We start from the raw sequence: 16,381 nt of genomic DNA on the forward strand, positions 1-16,381 counted from the left end.
CCATCAGTGTGAGACAGCAGGAGCTGCAAAACGGCGAGCGGGGCCTGCGCCTCCCTCCTGCCCCGGGGCCACCCATGGCGGGGTGGGAGCCAGCCCCAAGGAACCAGCCCCGCTGCAGCCAGCCCCGCCATGACCGGGGATTTCTCTCAGTTTACAAAACGGGGACGAGTATTGTAGTTAGGGCCAAGGGGAAATGAGTGATGAACAAGAAGCGTCAGAGCCAAGGCAGTCAGTAGTTCCCACTGTAAAAAAAAAAAGGGGGGGGGGGAATGCCAAATGATTTTGTTTCAATGTTCTCAAAGTGCAAAACAATTTGCTTAAATTGATGAAACCTGTACTTTCCATAGTTTATATATTGAACTTTAGATACCATACAAAACAGCTCTCAAACCAAAACATTTTCCTTCAGCCTGAACAAAATACGTAGGTTAATTCAAAATTAAATATTTTCATTAAAAAGAATAATTATTTTTTCTCTCTGCTTCAGCCACAGCCAGTTTGTTTTCACCACCATTTCCCCGCTCCGCATGTCTGCAGCAGGGCTTGCGCTGGAACAATGTCCAGCTCTAAACTACTTCTTGCAAATATTGCCGCGAGCRCAAAGCCTGCACCCGCACGTTGTTGGCTTCGGGTCTATTATTCAGCTATTTACAATCAAACCGAGCTCAGGCCCAGCGTTACTACAAGCACAGCTGTTTTTCCTAAGCTAGCTGAAAAGTTAATCCTGCTCATGCCTATTTCTGGGCAGGCTGCAAGTCAGACGACTGCGGCGCTCCCACGGCGGCTGCACYGCCGGCTCGCGAACCCCCCAGGCGACGGCCGGGGAGAGCCGATGATGGCTCCCAGCAGCTGCCCTGGCGGCCGCCCCGCCGCCCGCTCGCCCCCGCGCTGACATTTGAAGACGCCGGGGCGCGCGGGGGCGTCGGGAGACAACCCGCGGCGCGGCTCCACACGAGCGGGGCCCGGCCCGGCCCGGCGAGCCGCCAGCCTAGGCGTCCCCCCCCGGCGCGCGGAGCGGCATGGACGAGAGCAAACCCCTGAAGATCCGGCTGACTTTCTCCGTCATCCTGGTCGGCATCTCGCTCCTCTTCGCCGCCGTGGTGACGGACCACTGGGCCGTGCTGAGCCCCAGGGTGGAGGAGTACAATGCCACCTGCGAAGCGGCTCACTTCGGGCTGTGGCGGCTCTGCACGAAGCGGATTTACGTGCAGGAGCAAGGCGCCAAGGAGAAGGGCTGCGGGCCCATAAGCCTGCCAGGAGGTACGTGACGGCGCTCGTTCCCCGGCCGCGCACAAAGCCCATCGGAGAAAGCATCAGGCGGTTACTCCAGGCAATGTTTAGGAGGTTGTGGGACACGGCAGAAACAAAATACGGTGTCTGTGCCCCTGGCTATTAATCTGACATGGCGCTGCATGTTGCTTTGCTTTCATACTACCCTGCAAACACCACTCATTTTCATTTCCCGTGTTGTGCACATGGGCTGCGTTGCCTTGCAAATATATTTTTAACCATATTTAAGTCATCGGTCCCTGCACTGCCAAGAGAGGGGCGGGTATACAGGGAGAAGGATGGGACGCGGTGGGAATCACGGGCGGGATGGAGGATATCTTGCTGACATCTGCCCGGGGGCCCACGGCGCTCGGGCAAACCCACGCCAACTTCGACGAGCGTCAGCAGAGGGAGGATTTGCAGGACTTACAGGGCCACCCTGTGTGGCCGCATCTCTCGGAGGGTTTCCTGCTTCAAATAACCATGAAGAAACAGCTTTTTTGTGACAGTTATTAAGTCATCCACAGGCTATTTCAATAACAGTCATTGCTCAGGGCTGTGAGCAGGGTTGTGATTTACCAGCTTCCAGAAAAGGGCTGTAAACGGAGTTAGGAATGATTTGTCACTGCTTTCCTGAGTCTCCCTACCTTGCAGTGAAGGAAAGCCCTGGTCTGGCGGCTGAAAGCAGCCTAATCGGATACATTTCTTCATTGCAAGTTATTCCACCGAAATCGATAGGAAGGGTGGCAGAGGAATGATCATAGCTGGTTTCCAGGAAGACCGTTACATTCCCATGGTAAAAGGAGCTCATATATATATATTTGCTGATTGCAAAGTCAGCAACATTCACACACCATGTACTAATATGCTCTAGCCGTGACTGAGCTACGCTGCTTATTGAGAAGGCTAATAGGGAACTGGCTTCTTTCCAGAACAGAAATAACAAGATTGCCTTCATGTTAGACTCGCTGTTTGAAATGAAATATATATGTTAACACATATTTGAAAAGTTCTCATGCAAATCTTACTGCCTAAGCTTACTGCATATGCTCTATATTACCTGCAATCCTTTATCTGTTTGGCAAAATTATTTATTCTGAAGCAAGGAGCTAGTTCACAGTGTTCAGATCTGCCTCTAGCCAAATTTGGGAGTGCGTGATCTGGAAATTTAATGTCTCTCACATAGGCACTTACACATTCCTCACTCTATGTCTTTCTTTGCACGTGGAGGAAAACTCACACAAAAGGAAAATAATAGAAATTGGTTGATAAACACCAAAATTGCACCAACTGCAGGATAAATATAAAACTCATAAATATCCAGCTGTCTCCAGATTTGCAGGCAGGGCAGCACGAAAGTGGCTGCTGTCTTTGACAGACATCAGCATGTGCTTGCAGAGACGTTGAATCACATCTCCGTGCTGCCTGTCTAACGGGTAATTGTGGAGATATCGAACCGAGCCCTCCACCGGCAGCTCAGCCCCACCACGGGCAGCTTGACAGGCTGGTGTGTTTTTGTGGTATTGACAGATATTTTGGAATTTGGATGAAGTCCTGTGTCAAAATAAGCTCGTGAGGTTTCAAACAGCCTTTCCCTTATGAATTACATCGTCGCCTCTGTTATAAAGTAAGACTTAAAACCCCCATTTTACTTACACAGAGGACACAGCATGGTGAGGTGAACAAGTCCCCAGCCACCGAGGATCGCAGGCTGCTGCCACACTGCCTTCGCAGGTCTCTCATTAGACTGATTTCCCACTTTCGGGAAGATGTTGGCAGGGAAACGCTGCAGTTGTGAAACCTGCATTAGTCAAGAAAATGTGAATGAACGAATGTGGTGTAAAAGAGCACAGGTAGACATCAGTTTTCCTGAAAATCATGAGACATAATCAGACATTACTGCTATCACTGGAAAAGAAATATAAGAATTCATCACTGCATTAATAACCATTTACTAGTCACTCTTCAGAGGAAATGGATGGCACTATTAATAATATTTATTAGTTTTTGAGCTTGGCACAGTGCAAAATGTGGAAGATGTCTTGGCTCATAGTCTACAAAGCTGGCCTGTGATTTAGGCAAAGAGGTTTAAAATTTAACAACACTCTTCAGAGGATGTTGACAAATTGGAAAAGGGTTTGGCATGCTGCTGTGCGGAATAAAAATATCAAGGAGGTGACAGTTAAAACTGGGCAAATTCAGATTAATGTAGGGACATTTTTTAACTGTGATCAATGGACCATTGGAGCCATTTACTAGAGGGTGTGACAGAGTCCTCCGTCACTGCCAATCTTTAACTCCAATGTAGGTGTCGTCTTAAAAAGCGTGCTCTTGTGCACCCGCAAGCTGGGTAGCACAGGTGATGCTCTATAGCCTGTGTCTGCCACAAGCAGGTAAAATTGCTCCTGTTAAATACACGAATCTGAATTTAGCCAATTTGAGTCTGATAGAAAAAGAACTAGAGCAAATGGGGTAACCAGCAGGTGTCCCATTCCCATCCATACAAGAGACTCACCCTGCAAGACTACTATGAAGTTAAACTATTCAGACCTACCATCTCTGTGTGTTTCAAAGCCCTTCCTCTGGCTTCCCCTGGCTTTGATGGCCAGGTGGAAACCCAAGGTCTAGCCCCCTCTGTCACTCAGACCTCACTTTAACCTTCAATGCCTCCTCTAAATGTGGCAACAGGTCCTGTCCTCCAAACTTAATATAAGTGACAGTCTCAGATTAAAAGCATCCCTCATCCAGCTCTTTCTAACCATCCAGCATGCCACAGAAACCCCAGTGTTAGCATCCTTCTCCGGTTCAAGAGAAAGCCTGACTCCAACCCCTACCCCGTGCTGACTGGTGATGGCTGCCAGCCCTTAAACTCTGCATGCCCCAAACATCTGCTTATCTAACCTTCATTCCTCCAGGAGGACTCCACGTCGTGGCACCCAGAGGCTCCACCTTAGCTCTTTGCTCTTGTGTTATTGCTTCATCTTGTGACTGCCATAGCTGCCCTCAGGCTCCCCGTGGCTATGAGTGGCAGGAAGGATTGACTCTGCAGAAACAGAGGAAAGATGAATTAGTCCCTTTCCCTGTGCATAGAAGTCATCCAGGAATCGTGGACCTGAAGGGAAGGGGCCAGGAGTGCTGTAAGCGAAGGTGACCAGGAAGGGGGAGGGCAGTGTCTGATGAACCACACTTGTCATCTGAGTTCACACTTGCCTTCAGGACTTCAGAGTCTCTGGACTGGGTCCGTCAGCAAACTAGGTGACATTGTGACAGAGATTATGCAATTAGGGGTGGAGAGAAACAAGATTGCCACAAAGTTTTCATCCATTATAAAACCCATCTTAAAACCTATGCATTATGTAAATGTGGTGTGACACAAACAGGCTTTTCTCTAATTTATGATGTCCCCGAGAGGGACTGAAGTCCCTCAGTTCTCTTGAATAAGAAAGGACTTTGTTGATAGAGATATTCCCAGCTTAGCAGAGCACCARAGTGTCTTCAAACTGAAAACAGTATATCATTTCACCAAAAACAATAACCTGGCTTTGTTCTCCCACAATAACTGCATTTACCAATATGAATACCTTCCCAAAGCTAACTCACTTATGGGATAACCCCATTTATCATACCTTTCAAGAGCTATGCTTTAAGCCACCACACACAGAACCAGCCTCTTTTCCTGCAGATGAGTCCATCTCTGAAAGAGGCTTCCCAGCGCTCCCCAGCTGCTGACCCTGCTTGGGCAGGAGGAGGGATTGCCTTGGCTCAGCCAAGTCGGGGGAGACTTTGGAAGAGCACCCGCTTGAAGACTAGGGCTCCTTAGCACAAGGGTAACACAAATGACCATTTCCTTTTTTGTCTATGTTCTAGTTTAAAAGCAAGTATCACTGAAAAATACATCAGGGTGTGTGTACTAATTTCAGACCCTTTGCCCATCTTCAGGAAAGAACCAGATCCTATGTTCCTACAGAACTAGGCAGCATCCTGTAAATGTGATTTTATTACGATTTACATGTCATTTTATTGTTGGGCAATACTCTCATGGCACCCATATCTGTGGGTCGCTATAGATATTCAAGATAGAAGCAGGAATGGTCTCCTCGACCACACCTGATTTTAGGGTGTTTCTAATCCCTTCAGCAGAATCTGCTCATCCATTGTAGCGCTGTGCTGACCCACACTGAGCCAGCTGCTCTCAAACCAGGGCGGCGTCATCCACTAGTTATCTGTCATATACATAAGTTATCCATCTGCTGTCTACACAAAGCTGTGAAAGGTCACACCATGGCTGGATGTGTTTGACCGCCGGCTTTGCACAGTCAGCACCCTTGGGGATTCCTTTTAGTTCACACTTTTCTCTTCGCAGAATTAATTAGAAGCCAAACCAATGATTTCAAGATGAAGTGTCTCAGCTTCATCCTATCTCCCTACCCTTTAGCAGAGGAGTCAATGGACCCCTGAATCAGCCTCCTATCACCATCAGTGATTTTCAGCCTCAACCACCACCAGGTTGTTGGCAAAGATCTGCAGCTGCCCAAGCCCTGCTTACTCAGGGACACGTTGCTCTCTTGGGCTCATCATTTGCAGTTTTAGTTGCAGATGTTTGAGTTCAAACATATTTGCTCCAGTCATTTGCAGGGCTAATAAAGAACGGGTCAGGAGATGCCAGAGCTGAACAACCATTAACCTAGCTGCAGAGAAAGGAGAACCTGGGAACGCCACACAAGTCAGCTTATAAAAATAGATAACAACATCTCAGAGGAATCTTCCACTAATGGACCACAAAATGCTGCTTTAGAATTGTCTGTCTCTTTGGAGAGAGAAAATAAATTTTCCTTGAATAAGTAACTCTAAAATCTACCATTAATGTGATCAGAGAAACAAAAGAACCCAACTGGTATCTTGTTGCCACTAGAAATTAATGCTGTAAATAGACRATATTTTCACAGAAGGAATCGCTTCCGCAGAGGTTCCTTTGTTCACAGCTGTTAATGGTCAGACACTCTCATGCAGTGTGTCCAAGAGGTGACACGGCGGTTACAGAAGTGTAGTATGTTCCCCCTGGGTAGACGAAAGGCAGCGCACCCTGCACAGTCTCTGTGCACCGGGGACGCTTGCTCAGGCTTTGCCTCATGGCAACAGTCTCACACTGGAGCAGCACATCCCAGCCTGGACACCATGCAGGCCTGCAACGCRGAGCAGGCTTGGTCCCCCAGACTTATTCCCAAAGATTCACGGAAGTTCACTAGCTCCATTATTTAACAGACAAGAAATGCTGACGTTAACAAAGTAGGCACCATCAGTGGTTGTATTTCATGCAGTCTTGGCAGCTTTCCCCTGTTTCCTGCAAGCTGAAGCACAGCGTACAGAAAGAGAGGCGCTGAACGTGTCCTCTCAAGCGTCTGCTCAGGAGAATAGCTCAATCAGAGCGCTGGCGCTGCTTGCAGCACCTCGATGATTGCACAATTCCAGCCAAATTCTTGGCAAACAATTGTTCTCTCAGCTCTGCACCCCCTTCAAACCTTCAATTAAATAGGTTATAAATAGTGAGAACATGCTCCATCCGAACACAACTGCTGCCAAAGCTTAAAATCAATAGGTCCTCAGCAGACCCTTCCCCATCCCACTCCGACGCTTCAGCTGGAGGCTGAAAGCAGCGTCTTGTTCTGGACGTGCAGAGATGCGTTTCATAGCGCTGCTGAGGACGAGTCCCAGACCAGGCACGCACACTAGTGGGGCCTTCTGCGCCTCGGTACCCAGGCCCCAGCCCCCCTGTCATACCATGCCTTGCAAAACAGACCGAGCCCCATGTATTGATGTTTTGTTCCTGCCCTGTGTCTCTCTTTAGAAAGAAGGTGCAGAGTCCAATGTCTCCCAAGCATGGAGAACCATCTTTCTTCTAATTTCCAGCCTCGAGACTTTCCTGATCGGTTTATAACTGTTTGTTCTTGTATCCCTATCTAATGTAAATAGCATTTCTCCTGCCTGCTGTTTATTGCCACCCACAACTCCTATGTATTTATTGACAGTAACCACATGCCCTCGCTTACTTAATTTCACTATGCTGAGTATTAAACCACACCATGCCCAAGCCGTGTCTTTGAGAGACTCAGCTAGAAACTTCCCCCCACTCATTATTCCCCTGCCCACGATTATGATCCTTATTCAGCTTACAACCCCTCTACAGATATCCTGCTTATCTGGCAGCGTGCTCACATAAAGGCCAGACRGAGGAACTCCATTAAGCTCCCATTATCTAACTCTGCTATCTTATCAAATTAAGTTAATAGACTGGCCTGACGGGAGCAAACTTTGATAAAGTCAGGTTGCATGATATTCTGTTTGCCCTTGACTTGTGTGGCTTTAATTAACCTTTCCTTCCTTTTACAATCTTTGTTTGCAGCTTTAGATAGCTAATGTCAGGCATCTGACAGTCAGAAAAAAAAGCTGGATCCTCCCTGTCATAGTGAAATGTCATGGGCTTTGTGGCATTGCTGCAGTCTCTCCGTGCGATGACCGCAGCGCAGTGACCCTAGGAAGGCGCCATGCAGCAAACTTTTCTGGGCTACTTCTTCCCTCCCAGTCGCTGCCGCAGTGAGGGATAGGAGCAGGAGAAGGGAAGATCAGGGAGGGAGGAGGTGGACGAGGACGCTTGATCCTCCCTTTTTGGAGCCCAGGCTTGGCACAGCCGATCCTCGTATGGCCCATACGGGTCCATATGGGGTGATGCTCATACAGAGCAGTTGGCAGAGGCAGCCTGCAAAGGGGAGCAAACTGAGATGCTAACTCAGCTGTGGGCACAGGGAGTCTCATTACCAGGAAATACAGCCGCGGAGTAACGGCCAAGACAGAATGAGAAAAATTATCTGTAATTCATGCTTGAAATAGAAGCACAATCAGTGTGCAAAGCTCTCGGAGGGAGCAGCRTCCAAAAGGTAGCAGAGGTGGCTTCAACCTTGTCTGCACTACCAGAGCCGATGGCCTGCCATGCAAATGCCATTCATCTGCTCCCAAACACAGCAGATTCACCTCAGATTTCTCAGTGTCTCCATCCCCTCCTCTCCCTTAGCAGGGTGGGATACAGCAAAGCCAGTGTGACTGACACGACATGTCAAGCAAAGTTGGAATATTAGAGGAAGTCATCAAACTGGCAGTTTGTCCCCCTATTGCCCTTTTGTGGGAGATGTTCTCCAACAGGAGGGCCTGGGAAGCACAACTTTCAGGCCTGGTAATGCACCCCTTGAGCTGTTTTGATAGACTGAGGCCTAAATCCCTGCAGTAGATCGTTCATTGCCACCTTCATTCTTGAAAGAAAAGTTTGCTGGATGTCTGCAGCARAACTGAGATCCCATTAGCCTGAACCTTATAAGTGTTTTAAGTCTGACACTTCAATAAAAAAGCAAAGTTAATTCTACTGCATTTTATCAGAGGTTCCTAAGCTCACAGAATTAAATTTCCCTTTGTTCTTCAGAAAGCAACTGTTCCTACTTCAAGCACTTCACTCCAGGAGAAAGCTCAGAGATATTTGAAGTAACCACCCAGAAAGGTAAGAATGGAGCCTGAAAAACATTTTCCTAACATTGCATGAACTGGGTGCACAGAAGATCTAATGTAAATGGGTCCCCAGTCCCAAAAATGAGGGTTCAATCCTGGTTCCACTGAAATCAGTGAAGGAATTTCAACCAGTTATAATGTCGGCTGGGATAAATGTAAAAAGGCCCTGAACAAGGTCAAATTCTAGCTTCCTGGGAAGAATAATTTTTATATATGAGTTGCCTCCACTCTTAAATGTGACCTTATTCAAAGTTGTCCCACAAATATGTAACAATGTCAATATGCATCAAAACTGAAAAAGTCTTTTCATCAYAAAAAAATGACATTCATAACATTGACATTATCTTCTACACTCTAAACCTCTACCATCGAAGGAAGAGGACATTAATAAAATCTAAAGAAATAAATCATACCCTGAGCAGAGTCTTGACCCTGAAAAGAAGTACAGAGACTCTATGAAGACCATTAGGAATTTTATGCTTGATATTGATTTTATAAGAAAGTCACATAAAAACCAGAGTGATCAGTGGCAGGAAGGAAGGGAGATCCTGTAAAGACACTTACAGACGGTATTTACACAGCAAGGATCTTGAAAATTGTCTTTCACAAACAAATTACTCATTTCTAATCAGTCCCTGCTAAAGCCAAATATTTTTAGCACTAATCTAATGTGCTCTTCTCTCTTTCTTGCCCTCTCATTGAGGACAAATCCCTTTATAGTTTGCCACACAACATATTTTAGTGTGGAGTAAATGAATTGACAATTACATTACACATATTAAACAATCTGCTCTGCTTCCAGTGGAAATAAAAACGATGGAAAACCCTGCAGCACAGGTTTTCTAAAGAAGCAATTTCCCAAGGCAGGAAAGTTTGTGAATTTTAAATGGGTAAAAGATCATATATCTGAGCTACCTGCTTTTGTTTATTTATATACTGTTAGATCCATCCATCTGATCTTAAAAGTGTATCCAATGATTTCTTGGCCATTTCAGAAGAAATTTGGAAAGAACTTCTTCTCTTTGAAGTAAAAGAAAAAACCTAAGTCACAGTAAAAGATTTTTATATTGAAACTAACTCTTTCAGGCAGTTCTAACACATAGTAAAGAAAACCAAAAAGAAAAACATTAAGAAAATTATAATAAAATAGTGGTATGAAGGCAAAGAGAACAAAGAGTAATACGCTGTTCGCTTTCACAGAAATAGCTCCATTTTGGTGGGAGCTAATTAGTATCAGGCAAAAAGATTCTTCATGATTTTGCCTAGAAGATATGTTTTTTAATGGTTTGAAAGGCAAATATCATCAGGCTCTGTGATGTTCACACATGGCTACACGTGTTAAACATTAAACTAATCTGAAAACAAATGCAATATGTAAATGCAGGTCTGAATTATTCAGTTAGCAATCTTTTCCCACCATTCAGACACTGAACTGTGCTTTGCTGGGTGAGTTGTCTAGGGCATATCCTAGCAAGCTGATCAAAAGAGAGGGCATTTTATGGAAGGTTTAATCCTCTGCCCTTGAGAAGCTGAGTTTTCACAGAACTGGAAATCATTGTTTTACAGAAAAAAAAAAAGAGGCTGTGCAAACACTTCACCTCTGGCCTCCCTCCTACTTGGTCTGGTTTGGTGGCTCTGATTTGGAGCCCTATGGCGCTTACAAATGTCTTTCTCTATCGGTACAACATTGGCACCGGGGCCTCGCAGAGGTCCTGTAATACGGATCTAGAATAAAAATAGCCTAGAGCTGTCTATTTACTCTAAGAGAAGAGCGTGGACTGATGGAAGAAACGAGAGCGCAGCACGCAGTAATCCCAACAATAACATCTATGCAGTAGGGCTGACGTGACTCCAGCCCAGAGCTTCAGCAGACCAGTGCAGGCGCCGCTTGCTCCTTCAGTATGCGCCCAGAAAAAGATTCCCTCTCTTGCTCTCTCTATTTTTACACCCTTTAAATTCAAAAGATACATGGCCAACGTTTGCCACTGCTTTTCTCTGAGAGAAATAATTCATTAGAACGAATCCTCCCTCCCTCTGCAGCAATGAGAGGATACCTAGTTGACTGACCTTCTGCAATAGCTGACGGGAGCATGCTCGAAATGTGCAGACGTTTACTTTTTTTGTCTTTGTTTTGCTTTGGCAGAATACAGCATTTCAGCTGCAGCCATTGCCATTTTCAGTGTTGGCTTTGCAATCATCGGAACAATCTGTGTCCTCTTCTCCTTCAGGAAAAAGAGGGACTATCTGCTGAAGCCAGCTTCCATGTTCTACACCTTTGCAGGTAGGAGGGTTGGTGCTGAAATACTTGCACTTAGTTCATAGGAAAATGTAGAGAAACAAGCCTGCGGGTCTTCCTAGAAGGTAATAATCAACTTACATGGCCTGAGTTATAGCAGAGATCAGAGCAGTTGTTACTGTTGGTTCTTCAAATATTAAAGTCAATGACTCACCTGTGAAGCTCACTGCAATTTTTCTATGCAAAAAAGCAGATAAGGTGGTTAATTAAGGATGAAAAATTGACAGCTGGGTGTTCAACCCACTGCTCTCATCTTCCTTCAGGTCTCTGCATCATCATCTCCGTTGAAGTCATGAGACAATCTGTGAAAAGGATGATTGACAGCGAGGAGACGGTCTGGATTGAGTACAGTTACTCCTGGTCTTTTGCCTGCGCCTGTGCCTCCTTCGTCCTGCTCTTCATCTGTGGAATTATTCTCCTTCTGATTGCCTTGCCTCGCTTCCCGCAGAACCCCTGGGAGACCTGTATGGATGCAGAACCAGAGCACTAATGTTCCCATCACCCCCCCTTGCTTAAAAAGCCAGAAAGTGTTTGGAAAAAATATATATTTTTTAAAATGTCTGGATACTACTATACCATGTGCACTGCCACYACATTAACTAAGTCATTACTGAACCAAGGGATGTTCAATTGCAATTACTATTTTCTTTCAATTTTCTAAGAAAGGAGAAGAAGCGTGAGCAAGCACATGCCACAGAGAGGACAGCATTTTTTAGGGAGAAAATATACAGTGTAGCTAGGCTTAAGAGCAGATGGGTGAGGGATCTCAGGCTTTATTCCTGGCTTGGTCAGAGAGACTCAGCGAGAAGCTCTAGCTCCTTGGTGAGTCCGTTTCCCCATTTGTACCACACTGCTGTACCTCCCAGAGAAGTTTCAGTTCACCAGTCTGGAATAAGCTGGAGATCCTTGCACTGTTCTATTGTTCGCAGTGTTAAAATAAAAACACACTTTGCCTAGCATTGGGATAAAAACTTAGCCTACAAATTTATACCCTGCAGTTCCACTCTTTTGAATTAAGCACAAAATAATAATAATAATAATAATAATAATAATTTCCATTCTGCTTAAACTTTGATGGCAAAGCCAAGAAGTACTGCACAATAATGATATTTTCTTTTAATAAAAAGCGTCATCCTCCAGTAGCATGATTTTCTGCAAGATGATTTTGATGGATGAATCACATGGCCCATCAAATTCTGCTAGATCCCATATTGCGGTGCAATTCTGGATGGTATTTACTGTACGCGGTTCTCATTTGCTCCTTGTGAATGAACTCCGCACAGAGTATTCTGCCTTGCTCGCTGCATACACGCATAGAAGTACATACAAGGCAAAATCCTCCAGGGGAGCTGCCAAGAAGGAAAGGGCTTGGATTTAAACGCTCAGGAGAGTCAGCCACAGGAATGCTACGGAGAAGCATTTACGTTCTTTTTCCTGGGCTCACCGCAGGAGGTGCCCGAGGCGTCGCAAGTGGGTGACATGGGCATCGCTAGTGGGTGACATGGGCATCGCTAGTGGGTGACACGGGCATCGCCAGTGGGTGACATGGGCATCGCTAGTGGGTGACACGGGCATCGCCAGTGGGTGACACGGGCATCGCCAGTGGGTGACACCGCCAACGTTGGCCGCCTCGCAGGGGGCAGCGCTCCCCCACGGCCGCCCCACGCCGCCGGGGCCGGGGCCTCACAGCAGCCTCGCGCTGCCCGTGCCTTGTGCACGGGACCGGCCGTGGCGCTCGGCAGCAGGAGGGGCACCGCTACGGTCCTCCTTTAAACCTAAGGAAAAACACGGGGGGGGGGGGGAGAAAAGCAAGGAAAGGCAGCTCAGGAAATAGCAAGGCGTTCATACCGCTCACACAATTAGCAATTTCTTTCTCAGTGGTTCCTGTTGCCAAAGGGAGAGTCACACAAGCTGTCATGGGAGGGAGGTGTCGGATGGAAAGTTTTTGCATTCCAACTTGTGGGGTTTTTTTTTTTTTTTTTTTGGTTTATGGTTCAATTTTTAGAATTCCTTCAGCATTTTTGCAATTATTTTCCAAGCAGGAAAATGCCTTTCTTTTCTGTTTCATTTTTTTTCACTGGATAATTTAAAAAAACAGGAGAAAAGGAAACAGAAATGTTCTTTCCCTCATTGACTAACACCAAGTATTCACAATTTTAAAGCCAAAAGAAGACAGAATTCAGAGCAGAAAAACTCAGATCGTTTTGAAGAAATCTGAAATTGTGACATTTTGCTGTTCAAACGCTTAAAGAAATCAAGGAGCATCTTCTGCTGGTGATCACAGCACGCAGAACGAAGGCCCGTCCGTGGCCTGCCAGGGCCGGACTGCGCGTTTGGTGCAGCCGAGTCCCCACAGCACCTGGCTGAGCTCTTGCTGTAGAGAACCAGCTCCTCAACCGTGTGTCTCAGTTTTCCCATCAGGAAAGTGGTAGCAAGAATACAGGGCTTTTGTGCAGTTGCATTAAAATTTTTCAAGCTCTTTGAAGTTAAAAAGCACTACAAATAACATGTATATTATAAAGTTTGGGGATAAAGCATTCATTGGTGCTCAGATCTGAGTATAAACTGGGGAATTCTGCCTACGTCTCGTAATGAGAGACAACTGGAAGTCTTCAAGTTGTCAGTGAACCATTGTGAAATGCTAAATGGTTTTGAAATCTTATTTTTGGATACAGAGCTGACGTTCCCAATTTGCATTTTCATTGTGCGAGGAAAACAGGGGCTAGTTTCTAGGGAGAGCCTCTGCATGCTACAACAGCAAGGAAAGTTTGCACGACTCCTGCTGCGCCCGACCCCAGGCTGGGACACCCAAGCACGTGCAGAACCGCAGACTGACCCGGGGGCGACGGCCGCGAGGTGTAAAGACGTTCCCAGCTCAGCTCCGCCAGCAAAATGACCTTACCTTGGATGCGCAAGGGGTTGAGAGAACGCAGCTTTGGGCGTGTGGGCTGGAGCCTCGCCACCCCACGCCAGCGAGGGAAGGCTCCTGCGGGGCGACACGGACGGGACGTGCCCGCGGCACTGGTGGGATCTCCCRTGCCCCTGCGAAAGCCTTGTGTGCACGCGCTTTTCCATGCACCAGCTGCTTCTTGCAATGCTTCTTCAGCAAAAAAAAAGTCATTTCTGGGCTGTTTCGTATCCTGACAGGCCAGCTTGTTGCCCAGCCAAGAAGCTGTTTATTCCCGTTAGCAATGTGGCCAATTATGTTTGATATTCGTTAGCAAGAAGAACATATTTTGGATAAACAGACCGCGGAGGGCCTCACCTTACCAGCGCATGCTCCTCCGCTTGCGCCGGGGCTGAAACACTTCATCCCAGCCCGGCAAGGGCRGTGGAAAGCTTCCACCGAGTAACGGGGTTTGGCCTGGATCCAGGGGTTTTACAGCTTTTCTGTGCTCACTTTACTCATGTGCAAGAGAAAACACACCGCTTAAGGCAGCGAGGCCTTGGACCCACGGGCTGTAACTCGGCCGGCCGGCCTCGATGCCTTCCTAAAGCTCGTGAACTCACCAAGCCTTATTTTCTCTCTGCTGTATGGTAAGAGGCTTTTTGATCGTTCTCTTCTCCAGCCTGTTTCCTGCAGGACCRAGAAGCATGCGCACGACTTCATTTTCCTTTTCCAGATATTAGCAAGCGCTGCCGAGGGACCCGTCCGTTAAACCGGTCATTGGTATTCACGGTGGGAAAGCCACCGCTCCTCCAGCCGGCTCGTTCTGCCACATCCARATCTCCCTGCCAGGGAGCTGATAATGTGTTTCAAGGAAGTTAATAAAAGGAATTGGCCTTTATACAAGGGAAAGAAGAATATAATGTCTGAAGGAGGGGGGGGGAAAAGGTGTAACCAGGCTGAGTTTTCATTCTCTCAGCTGAGCAGACGGCAGGGAACGGCCACCAATAGTGCTATGGACRTGGCACAAAGATGCGAAAGAAACGTCCACGTCCTCGATGCACYGCACGCGAGGTGCCCTGGTGCCGCCGACGGGACACGGCGGCGCTGCTAACGCCTGCCCGCTGCGCTGAAAACCCAAGCGCCAAATTGCAGCCGATGCAAGAGAAGACATTCAGCTTTTCTKTTTATGTAAGACTAAGGTTTGCTGTTAGGCACAAGTCACGCAGAGAGTCTGCTTCCTTTATTTTTAAATGCTGTGTTGTGTGAATTTAATGTGCAGAAAGGTGCCAGACTAACAGCCCCGAGGAACCAAATTGCCTGTTTAGCAAGCAGCGAGCTAAACTCTCCAAACAGCGTTTATCCGTGAAGAGATACTACAGCGCTAAGAGCAGCCTCCGAGCAGGTGGGAGCCGCCGGAGCCGTCTCCCGTTTCTCGGCTCCGGGGGTTTGGGGCGCCCAGGGAGCAGGCGCACAGATGGCGTCGGCAGCCACCGAACAGGGCGCGCAAAAGCCTCTGTACAAACCCGACTTCTCCTGCAGTTCCGGCTGGAAAAGTGACACACACACACACACACACACACACACACACACACGATGCACACACGATGCTCTGAGGTATGCTTAAGGGTGACTTACATATTTCCCTCTTTCTTTTTCACGGGTTCCCTTCTGCTCCAGCTCTTCCGCGTGGTCCTCGCCTCCGTTTCCCCCTTGCTTTGCTGACAAGCGCGGGAGTTATTCCAGCAGGTCCCGCAGCCCCCAGGGTTGCTTCCCCGCGCCGGGGGCCGCGGCCACGTTCCGGGGGGGCCTTTTCTCTCGCGGCCTCGACAGCTCTGGAGCTCGCATCCCTGCAAGAGCTCATCCGCGCAAGGAGAGCGCGGCCCCCGGCGCTGCCCAGCCCAGGCAGGGGACGGACGCCGAGACCTGGGGCCTGATCCAGCAGCCTACGGTCGGTCGGGCATCTACACGCCAGGGACTTGACCAATGGACAGAAACTGTTTATAAAACAAACCTCATTTCAAACCTCGTTTAAAATAAATTGCAGCCTCCCGTGGTGGGCCAGTGCCACTCTGAATGTTCTCTGTATATTTTTAAACTCCGCTGCTGGAACGTCAGGCCGTGCTGTAGCACAAACTGCCCTTCTAGCAAAGGGAGCCGGCTGAAACGGAGCCACTCAGATTATTTACCCTTTCCATYGTTACCAAGGGCAAGGAAGGAGCTTCGTGGCTTTGTTTCGATTGAGCCCTGGGATGAGCCTGTTCGTGGCTTGTCGTACTTAAAGATGTTCTGACTCCAGCGCAGCTAATGAATATAAATTCAAGCCTTACAGGCATCACATACCCACACGCCGTCTCTAGGTACAAAGCGAGCTGTTC

The 16,381-nt window shown here is 47.5% G+C and overlaps 1 protein-coding gene across 1 annotated transcript; it reads left to right on the forward strand.

Annotated features, from left to right (window-relative positions):
- Positions 1-1,019: 1,019 nt before the first annotated feature.
- CACNG1 (calcium voltage-gated channel auxiliary subunit gamma 1) lies at positions 1,020-11,606 on the forward strand. Its single transcript, XM_026067522.1, has 4 exons — positions 1,020-1,260; positions 8,738-8,812; positions 10,964-11,101; positions 11,380-11,606. The coding sequence occupies exons 1-4, from the start codon at positions 1,020-1,022 to the stop codon at positions 11,604-11,606; spliced, it is 681 nt and encodes a 226-aa protein (XP_025923307.1).
- The last annotated feature ends 4,775 nt before the right edge of the window (positions 11,607-16,381 follow it).

This window comes from Apteryx rowi, unplaced genomic scaffold (genome assembly GCF_003343035.1).
Source record: "Apteryx rowi isolate R43461 unplaced genomic scaffold, aptRow1 scaffold_26, whole genome shotgun sequence".
NCBI classification, from domain to species: Eukaryota; Metazoa; Chordata; class Aves; order Apterygiformes; family Apterygidae; genus Apteryx; species Apteryx rowi.